Raw genomic sequence first — 11,086 nt, 5'->3', positions numbered from 1 at the left:
TACCATTGTATTCATAATAGGTATGTTAAAACAATGGTCAACATAGGTTGTTTTCTGCAGATTTCAGCCTTAGGTTGTACCTGGTTATTCCAGCAGTTACAAAAAGACCTTTCCTAGGATAGATGGTCCTTCTGCAGCTCTTCTTAATCATGAGCTAAATGGGCTGAGGATTTTTACTCTTACCTTTTGAAAGACTTAATTTTTTTTTTCTACTTTCACCCCTCTCCCATTTCCTCCTGAAGCCACAGTCAGTACATTGCAGCCAGAGAATGCCTGCGTCACAGGGACTGGGGTAAGTACTGACTTATCCAACCTGTTTTCTAGGTTTCCTAGATCTGAAAGAAAGGCCGAGTTAAGAGTACCCTTCCAAAATGGCTGCTCTTAAGGAAGAGAGAGATGTGGAAGACTACAAGAGGAAAGGAAGACGATCCTCACAGGTGAGAGGATTGCTTTTTTTTAATTTAAAAAGTAGCTTTAAGGGGAAAAGATTAAAAATAATGTAACGATTTCTATCTGATGTGTTAATTCATAGCTTTTTCCCACCTTCTTTATCCCTGAATTAGCGGAGTAACTTTAAATTGCAGTGTATTATTACAGTTTTAAGGGGTGGGGTGTTAAGCATAGTGGGGAAATTTTGCTTTTCTAGTTTTCCGTTATAACAAAACGGATTAAATGTATGTTTGTGATTAGAGCAAGGTGTAAAGTGATATATCACTGCTAGTATGGGCAAGGATTGCAAAGACTACTAAAGCATTATATGATTTTCTGCTTTATTTCCAAGACATGAAATTTTGTCTCTATCTCTCTTTTTTTTTTTTTTTTTTTTTTTAATAAAAATGGTTGCCTAATAGTCACTGCAAATGAAAGCAAGGCTGTACTAAGTAAAAATAACTGTCTTCTTTTGCTTCTAGCAGAAATACCGTAGACTGAATAAGGTGCGTAGTATAGAGAAGATGTTGGGGCTGTTCGGGGAGGATGGGAGCTAGTTACTTTGGGGCAGGGTGTGGAAATGGGAGGGGGGAATAAACAGGCTTGATACCCTTCAGAAAATAAATGCAATTTTAAGATCAGCAAAGAGGGTGTTAAATATGCTTTTGTAGCTTATAACTGAGACATTTTCTGATTGTTTATTTTGATGTGTTTGCTATCTAACTTTACTTTCCCAGGGTGCCTGAATATTTTAGCTAGTTCAAACCGGCTTTTTCTGGAATGACACACTACTGCAATGTGGGAGGGCCTGTACACTTGAATTACGAACAAATCTTGTCCGAGTTGCATGTATCTGGTAGCATGTGGTCATTTTGTCTTGAAGTATGGTGTGTAAAGTCCTTCTGGAAGGAATGTTGCAACTGTCTCACTGCTGCTGGACTTTGGATAGAATGTAACTCAGGTCGCTCTGCTGCCTAGGAAATAAGCTCTTGCCCTTTACAAAAGTAGCTTGCTCTAGAATGTGCTTAAAAGCTGTTAAGTTTATAGAGGAAATTTTTCATGGAGAAAGTTGAGGAGGCACCAGTTGTCTGTAAGCTTTCTAGTTTCAGAAGGCAGTCTGGGAAGGGCCTGCCTGGGGGACAGAGCAGTCTGGTCTCACAGGTTTAGCCGCAGATGAGCGGAGATCTGGTGCCAGGCATTTTGTGGGCAGTTGCTGGTGTTCGTAGGGGTACAGTGCACGGGAAGGCTCTGCCTGAAAACAGCGCCCTTAGAGAGAAATACTGCAACTCCAAAAGGCTGCTTATTCAAAACCCTTGCCATAGGAAAGCTAAGTTTATAGCACATTTGGAATAAAGGCAGCGCATGTCTGCAGCAGCATTGTCAAAAGGTCTCGAGATTAATGCAAAGATGAGGTTTTTACAGGAATCCTGGGGGGTGCTAGTTGCCATTTTTAATTCCTCTCTTAGGAAAGCGGTACAGTTAGACTGCGCTGAGCGTTGGGGGTTTTAGGTCGAACATGGGACCGGGTGGCAGGGAGGGTGAGCAGGGGGCCCCAGGCGTTCCCTGCCCTCCTCGGGGGCCGCCCCCGTGGCGCCGCTGCGGCGCTGGGACGTGGCTGGCGGGGCGGGTGCTGCTGCTGCTGCGTGCGTTCCCGCTCCCCCCTGGCTCCGCCCCTCCGACTCCATATTGAGGGTGGAGGAGGCAAGATCGCTCACAAAATGGAGGCGGTCGGTGCTGCGTAGTGCTTTGGTTTGAGGGAAGAAGTCACTAGTCAAAGCTGGAAAGAAAGTTCCCCACCTTCTCAGAGCCCATTAATAGGTTTGGGAAGCCCCTTAAACTGCTTAGGGTGAGAAATGAAACTTCTTGCTGGCTGCCGGCAGGCTGGCCATTCTTACCGTGCCCCCCCCCGCACCCCCCCCCCGAAGGAGCACCGCAAAATGGCGTGCTGGCCTGCAGTATCAGCTGAGTGGGAGGGAGCCTGCTGATCTTGTTGAAACAGCGTGGTAGTTACACGAGGGAGGAAGGGAGAGACGTTTTGTGCAAAGCTTGCTGCTCAGGAGAGATTGCTGTTCCAACAGACTTGCAGCAGAAGGACTGAGAAACATTATCTTGTGCGACAGAGGACAGCACTCTTGATACCCTAGAGATGCTTACCACCAGTGAGAACAAAATGCTGGAAAAAAGCCAACTAATTATCTAAAAAAATGTTGTCTTTTATTTCTGTGAAGAGTTCTTATAGGTGTGTCTTGAGGATAATTCCTCTCCAATAGAGAGTAACAGCAGATGTTTTGCCTCTCATATGAGAACAGAAGTTTATGTGCACATAATAAAAATAAGTAGAAGAGGATTTCACTTTTCCTTTCAGGAGTGACCTGAAGAGTCAGGTGGTCATTCTTTTAAGGTAAAAGCAATCTGGGTTGCTAACTGAAAACCCCATAGCCTTGAGGAGAGTCAGAGAACTGTAAAAAGTCTGTCCAGTTTTTCCTTATATAGGTTTGTTTTATTTTGGAGAAGTCTAAACTCCACAGTTTCATATAATAGATTTCTTTTAATATGTGTAGGAGATCTTGAAACATTTAATGTTCCAGCTTTAACATAACCTAGCTAAAAATACGGTGTTAGATTAAAAAAAAAACCAAACAAACGCACAATTAGCAATTGAAAACTTCCAGCTTTAACATAACCTAGCTAAAAATACAGTGTTAGATTAAAAAAAAACAAACGCACAATTAGCAATTGAAAAGAACATTTAACTTAACCTAAAGCAGTTTCTATATACATCAGGTGTGTTTCCCTGTAAGATTTTAAGTATGTATAGTTACAATGGAGATTGTTTTAATTATACTTCTGTAGTGCAGACCTCGTGGAAGACTGTAGGAAAGGAAGTTTTACTTTGTAGTCACAGGACCACTAACTGTCAATCATTTATATAATGTTCCTGTAGTAACAGTTAGTGCCTTAAATAGAAAGTTGTTACCAAGAATGCTGAAGATCTTTCTCACTAAATTTAGCAGGTGTAAGAGCAGGGATTTACTTCACAGCCAGCTTTTCACAATCTTGGGCATTTTTTCCCGTGGTACAACCTGAACATCATAGCCAGTGGCTTCCTAAAGCAGTATATAATTTGGAAATTCTCTTTTGCCTTGTACTGCTTCACAATATTCATTGCTCTTCAGAGTGGTTATGTTGCACCTAAAGGGATGTACGCTTTTCTGATCAATCCTAGCACTGCCACCCCCTTTATTTAAACTGGCAGAGGTTAAAGCACTTCACCGTCAGGTTTGAAACAGGACATCTACATGTAGAAGTCTGGGACTGATTTTATGTCGTTCAGCTCTCAGGCTAATGCTGCATCTAGTCTGGGTTAACTCACTGCGGCAGAAACAGTAAAGCCTGTTACGCATTCGTGCTGCAGAATTGAAGTAATATGCAGCATAGCAAGACAGCAGCATGGCTGGGTAGCACCTTGTTGTGGGGTGTTTTACGTGCACAAAAGTATGAGCTTGCTAAATAAGATTTTAATCTGATTGCTTTTTATAAGACTTGCCTGGCAGTCTTGGGGATGGGAGAAAGTTGTAAAATAATTTTTCATAAACTCCTGACAAATGTATGATGATATTCCCTGCCTGTCTAAAAAAAAAAAACCAAACCATGCGACGCTGAAAGAGAGCAGAAACAGTAATGCATTTGTAAGTCCACTTCAATTGTGCTATAGAAGAGTGAGCTCTGAAAATTAGCACATTTTAAAATGTGGCTGGTCATACATAGGTGATACTGTCAAGGGCTGCAGTTAAGCTTGTTTTACAGTGCTTATGCTACCAGTCTTCTTCCAGTAGTTGTACCCACTACTAGTCATTGATTAGTCAGTATTCAAGACTTTTTGTTATCTGTAAAAAATAAGTTTGTGTTGATTCACATTTAAGAGGTATTTCCCATAACACTGAAACCATGTATATACTTCTACTTTCTTGCTTGCGTGCACTCAACTTAGAAAACTATGCCAAGTACAAAATTCACAATTTTAAGGAATTAAGAATTGATACATTTCTTCAAAATGCATTAAAATAACATTTCAAAATAGGTATCCCAAAAGACTAGACACTCGATTTGGACAATCACCTTCTTTTCTTGTACACTGTGTTCTTAAGTTTTTTATAGTTCCTCATGATTATGCTTCATAAAATGCTGGAACTCCCTTTATCTAGCAGTGCTTCATTGTTAATCCCTACAGAGCAATATGCAACTCAAACATAAGATAGGCATTATTTGAATCCACTTTGGAGGGATGGGGAGCAGCCAAATTATTGAGTATATTAAAATCTCTTCACTGTTGTTTGCATTTGAACACTCTTTAAGTTGTTAGTGTTTTAATTAAAATCACACCTCATTAAGGGTTTACTATGCTGCTGTCTAAACCAATTAGAAGTCATTTTTTATGTAAATATCTTCCACCTATGTGTAGTTATAATGTGCACAGATATAGTAATTCTTTGAAATTTTAAGTCTGTGGTTTGTATTCAAAATACACTTTTGATTTTATTTTGTAGGGCCATGAGCCAAAGGAGCCAGAGCAGTTGAGAAAGCTGTTCATTGGAGGTCTGAGCTTTGAAACAACAGATGATAGCTTGAGAGAGCACTTTGAAAAATGGGGCACGCTCACGGACTGTGTGGTAAAGTGTCAAATACTAGTTTGTGCTTTTGGAAGGATATGTGTACTTAATCTAGTACAGAAATGCAGAGCACCCCCTGTGTTTTTGCAGGTGATGAGAGACCCACAAACAAAGCGTTCCAGGGGCTTTGGCTTTGTGACTTACTCTTGTGTGGAGGAGGTGGATGCTGCCATGAGTGCTCGACCGCATAAAGTTGATGGACGCGTGGTTGAACCAAAGAGAGCAGTTTCAAGGGAGGTAAGTTAGTGTTTCAGTTAGCCTTATTCCTAATCTTTGCCTAATCATTTACAACACTGAATGTTATTTTTGGCGTTGTAGGATTCTGTAAAGCCTGGAGCACATCTCACAGTAAAGAAAATATTTGTTGGTGGAATTAAAGAGGATACAGAAGAATATAATTTAAGGGAGTACTTTGAAAAATATGGCAAGATTGAAACCATAGAAGTCATGGAAGACAGGCAAAGCGGAAAGAAAAGAGGCTTCGCTTTTGTAACTTTTGATGATCATGATACAGTTGATAAAATTGTTGGTATGTAACTCTTCAGTGAGAAATGACTTACGGGATAAAAGTGTAACATGAGAATTTGGAATAGCAGTGTGTGGAATGTAAGATGTTGGTATGATCCGCTGCTTGGCATAATGTTCCTTTTAAAGTTGTGGTCATGCCTAACAGTAGCTTTGTATGAGGGTTTTGCAGCATATTGCTTTCAGTGATTTGATTTTCTAATTCTTTTCTATTTCACAATTTTCTCTAGTTCAGAAATATCATACTATAAATGGACATAACTGTGAAGTGAAAAAAGCACTCTCAAAACAAGAGATGCAAACTGCTAGCTCTCAGAGAGGTGAGTTTGGAGTTGTGCATGGTTGTCTTATGTAAATGGTTTTCATTTAATGTAATTTAAGTAAAATATTTTGTAGGTCGTGGGGGTGGCTCAGGCAACTTCATGGGTCGTGGAAACTTTGGAGGCGGTGGAGGGAACTTTGGCCGAGGAGGAAACTTCGGTGGAAGAGGTAAATGACTGGAATGTTTATATAGAATGTTATTTCTGGGGCTTTTATTTCCTGTGTCAGTTGGGTTAAACACATAACACATGTGTTCAGGAAAACATTCTCATCTGTTTTGTGTTCCAGGAGGCTATGGGGGTGGTGGTGGCGGTGGTGGGAGCAGAGGAAGCTTTGGGGGTGGTGACGGATACAATGGATTTGGTGATGGTAAGTGTATCGTCACTTTTTTTTTTCCCCCAACATTCTAATCAGCTGTAAGTCTCGCCTTCATCTTGGAAACCATGTCTACTTTGGTGATAATGTCTTCTACGTTGTAGAGCTGTGAAGAGTTAAAAGGCTTTAAATAATTTACCCTTTAAATAACCTCATGTCATAAGGTCATTCAGCAGCTGTTTATGATTACAGAGAACTAAATGAAGATTCTGGTGTCAGTTTAGATGACTAAAACTGAATAAAGCAATGACAAACTAACGTTCCAGAAATCTTTTCAATGAACTGTAAGACTTTCCATGGCTCAGTAGCACCTTTTTTCATTATGGAAGTTTGGATGAATATACAGAGTGCATCTGAAGGGAATTATGGAAATGGCGAAATGACTGTGGAAGTAGCGTTTTTGTTCGGGGGTCGGGAATGGGGTAGGACCATGTAGTTACTTATGTCTGGATTCTATAAGCAGATACATGTAGTGGTTGAGTTCTTTGGAACTATTTCCCAGTTTGGAACTACTCCATCAAAATGTTGGAGACCTGATCAGCATCTGGAATAACAAATCTTTCGCATACGCTTTATGCGTTTAGAAAATATAATGTCTAATGTAGCCTTGACACACATGTCAGTGAAGCTGTGTGTCTGGATAAAAACTGTAAACCAGGATTCTTTTGAGGGCTTTGCCTACTGAGTCGTTTCAGTTCAGAAGAATAAGGAGGATTATACACAATACTGACATGTCTGTATTTTCTGTGAGCCAGAATGAACTTCTAAGTATCGTGCTTCAAGGATATACATAGACTAGCAGGGTTTTTTGTTTGGATTGAAGAGTTTGGATAAATGATGCAACCACAATGAATATAATACAGGGTAAACATTGTGGGACATCTTATGTGGTTTTGTTGGCTTTTTTGTTAAATAGACCTTTTAATCAATATTTAGCTTTGGTGTGTTGAGTTTTACCCTTTTATTCAAAGGTGGCAACTATGGAGGTGGTCCTGGCTATGGCAGCAGAGGAGGTTATGGCGGTGGTGGAGGACCAGGATATGGAAACCCAGGTGGTGGATACGGAGGTGGAGGAGGAGGATATGACGGCTACAATGAAGGAGGAAATTTTGGTGGTGGTAAGATGCCAGCTTTAATTAGACATCCCTTTTTTTTTTTAGGCAGGTCTGAGTTGTACAATGCCTGAAGTATGACACTGCATAAAGTTAGTTGTATGATTAGGTCTCTAGTGTAGAATGCTGTGTTGCATAAGGAAAGTTCTTTTCCATCTAAATCGACTCTGATACACTATACAACATTGTATTCCCTGGACCTTATTTTTTGAAAAGCAGGGGCTGTGAATCTGTGTGTGGGGGTAGAGTAGGAGAAAGTTGAACCTTTTGACCATTTGAAGTACCGTGTTGCCATTAGATACCAGTTCACGTCATGTAGACCACATCCTCCTTTGTGAGGACTCTAAATCTAAGTTTATCTAAGTTTTTTAATTGTTTGCCCCAAGTTTGGGGAGTTAAGCTGCAAAATCTGCTGCATCCTTCAACATACCCTCTGCTGCATGTATGCAGCACGCCCATTAAGTTCTGTAACTATTTGGAGGAAATAAATTGTATGTAGTTTATAACATGAAAAGCCTTGAGCAGTGGAAGAATGACAGTGAGACTCATGGTTTCTGAGTTTGGAGGCCTTAAATTTGGCTGGCCTATTGTGTTAACTTCAGATTGCCTACTTGAATCTGCATAAATTTTCTAATGTCGTGTGATGTTTTTAATTTTCAATGAAATACCAGTTTCTAATCTTTAAAATGCTAAGGGTCTTCTGTCATTGGTGCATTGAGAGTAGAGTAGCATGCAAAATGCTTGCAATTAATTCTCTTTTAAATTGTTTTAAACTATTACAATTTACATTTACATCGGATGTCATAATTTGGCAAGCTTCACATCCTAAGTGTTGAACAAAAGTGGCTTTATAAAAGTGTATTTTTTTCAGGTAATTATGGTGGAAGTGGAAACTACAATGATTTTGGCAATTACAGTGGACAACAGCAGTCTAACTATGGTCCCATGAAAGGTGGTGGCAGCTTTGGTGGCAGAAGTTCAGGCAGTCCCTATGGTGGTAAATATGATTTTGTACAGAAAATACTCTTTGGGTTAAAATTTCTTGTTATTCTTGTATTTCAATGTACACCCTGTTTTTTTAGGTGGTTATGGATCTGGAAGTGGCAGTGGGGGCTATGGTGGTAGAAGATTCTAAAAACGCTACCAGAAAAAGGGTAGGTGTAATGCATATTTATAATGATGATTAATGATGTACAACTGTTCACTGAGAGTAATAATTTTCTTATCCTGTATTCAACAGGCTACAGTTCTTAGCAGGAGAGAGAGCGAGGAGTTGTCAGGAAAGCTGCAGGTTACTTTGAGACAGTCGTCCCAAATGCATTAGAGGAACTGTAAAATCTGCCACAGAAGGAACGATGATCCATAGTCAGAAAAGTTACTGCAGCTTAAACAGGAAACCCTTCTTGTTCAGGACTGTCATAGCCACAGTTTGCAAAAAGTGCAGCTATTGATTAATGCAATGTAGTGTCGATTAGATGTACATTCCTGAGGTCTTTATCTGTTGTAGCTTTGTCTTTCTTTTTTCTTTTTATTTTCCCATTACATCAGGTATATTGCCCTGTAAATTGTGGTAGTGGTACCAGGAATAAACAAATTAAGGAATTTTTAACTTTTCAATATTTGTGTAGTTCAGTTTTTCCACATTTAGTACAGAGAACTCTATAACAGAAATAAAATGTAGTTTAGGGTGTTTCCTTGTTAGTTAATAGAGAGGATTAATGCATTTCTCAATTACTATTTTGTATTAATTTAAAGTTAACAATAGAAACACCTATTGATTTGCAGTCTTAAGGGGTCTAGTCTCAGTGTATATATGTAACTGTCATTGACATGAGTTACATAGGCATACAGAGGGAAAACATCTGTATGTTGCATTATAGTTTGTTTAGATGTATAACTAGGATTGAGTTACTCAAATTAGTGTTTGTGAATTATAGAACTAAGCTTTACCTTAATGAAAATTTCAAATTACTTTTTGGTTTGTGCATATTTTTTTAATTTGTAGTTCTGTATTAGTACTAGCGCTTCAAGAAAATAAGGCATGATAAATATTTTAACAAGACCAACTTTAGACACATCAAAGCTGTCTCCCGTCTCATTTGAGATGTATGAGGGATAACTGCAGTTGCTTAAGTCTTGGGTGAAGAGAAAAAGAAACTTGCTTTTTACCTTTATATTTATTGTAATTCCCGAGAAGTTAAGGTGGGGGGAATCAAGTGCCTGTTTCCTTGGGATATACAATGATTCTGTTTCAATAAAACTATACTCTGGGGAGGGTGGCTTGGAATTTTCATCCCCTTCCTTTGTCCCAATTTCCCTCTCCCTCGCACCAGACTGCGCTGTTTCAATTAAACGAGGCGTCATAGTGAGAGTACTAGGTGTGTTCCTCAATAACTTAATGGCTATATACTTTCTTGCATGCACCCTAGGCAATTTTCTGGACACATTCTTCTGACTGGGAGCCAAGGGTAGCGCAGGTGTAATCACTGACAGTCCCAGGTAACGCGTTCCAAAAGCCCATGCACGATGGGCACCGATAGCATAGTTCTCAAGCTTTTTCCCTTGCGAATGTCTGCGCTCAGCTGAGAGCTCGAAGATAAAACACGATCCAGTTGTGTTTTCCTGACGAGAAACACTTCCCACAATGTAGAATGGTACAGTCGTGAGTTTCCGCAGGTAGAATGCTAGTGTGTTACATTTTGATTTGATGCACTGGAGTAGCAAATCTTACCAGCACATATGGCTAGAAATTGTACTTCATTCTCACTCCTGACCTCCAAATTAAGGCACTGCAGTCTGTCCTTTCCTCAGCTGATGCGAATTCTCTCTCGACTGTTGCCAGGACAGTGCTTTCTGTCAATTCAGACTCGGAAGAGTAGGGACCCAGTCAATAGAAGAAATATTCAGACACTTGACAATATGGTATTGGAATTACTCACACCTGTTTCACTGCTGGGTCAATGTGCAGGATAAGGTAAATGCGATTCCAGTGTAGGAATGAATCTGCAAAGATGTATGAAATGGCTCAAGGCATAATCAGTTATATTAAGAATGAATTACAATTTTAAGTAGTAGAAAAATGAGTGTGTTGTTTGAAAAAAAAAAATTAAACAATGTTATTTAAACACTGTTATTGGAGTGTATTTAGACTGCAGTACACTAAAACAAGGAACTGGTGTCAAGATGGTAGCCTCCAAACTGGATTTCAAAGTCTGCTTATTCTTTTCTGTGGAGTTTTAAAATATCTCTAAAGTTAAAGCAAGAACTGGTGATTTAGTGAACGCTTCTGTTGTTGTACATACTAATTTGGGCTTGGGGTGGGGGGGAGGTTGTATTTCAATAAAGGCGTTTTTTAAACAACCCATTTGGAGTTTGAAACCATTGACAACTAAAACACAACTCACTAGGGAGTGAGCCACCTAACTACCGACTTGCTTTGTACCTTACTACGCTTAGATGATGTGTAGACTTGTACCTGGGGCCTGCATCTGATTGCAGGGACAACTGGAGGATGGGGTTGACGATTGATCTGGTATTTCTAAATTTTTTTAGAATGTATTGACAGTGTTCTTTTTAACAGGGCCTCTTGTAGCTGTACTGTGACAACCATGTTAACTTTGAACAATAGTGTCATAATAAACTTTATGAACAAGA

The 11,086-nt window shown here is 39.6% G+C and overlaps 1 protein-coding gene across 1 annotated transcript; it reads left to right on the top strand.

Annotated features, from left to right (window-relative positions):
* Window positions 1–324: 324 nt before the first annotated feature.
* Window positions 325–11,086, top strand: HNRNPA3 (heterogeneous nuclear ribonucleoprotein A3). Its single transcript, XM_029085185.1, has 11 exons — window positions 325–437; window positions 4,977–5,099; window positions 5,190–5,336; window positions 5,418–5,628; window positions 5,855–5,944; window positions 6,021–6,113; window positions 6,234–6,314; window positions 7,292–7,438; window positions 8,304–8,429; window positions 8,515–8,586; window positions 8,673–11,086. Exons 1-10 carry the CDS (start codon window positions 372–374, stop codon window positions 8,565–8,567), a joined length of 1,137 nt encoding a protein of 378 aa, XP_028941018.1. The 5' UTR covers window positions 325–371; the 3' UTR covers window positions 8,568–8,586; window positions 8,673–11,086.

Source organism: Antrostomus carolinensis, unplaced genomic scaffold, assembly GCF_000700745.2.
Source record: "Antrostomus carolinensis isolate BGI_N321 unplaced genomic scaffold, ASM70074v2 scaffold14565, whole genome shotgun sequence".
NCBI classification, from domain to species: domain Eukaryota; kingdom Metazoa; phylum Chordata; class Aves; order Caprimulgiformes; family Caprimulgidae; genus Antrostomus; species Antrostomus carolinensis.
The sequence above is the reverse complement of the archived record's forward strand: the minus strand, read 5'-3'. Positions and strand labels throughout refer to the sequence as shown.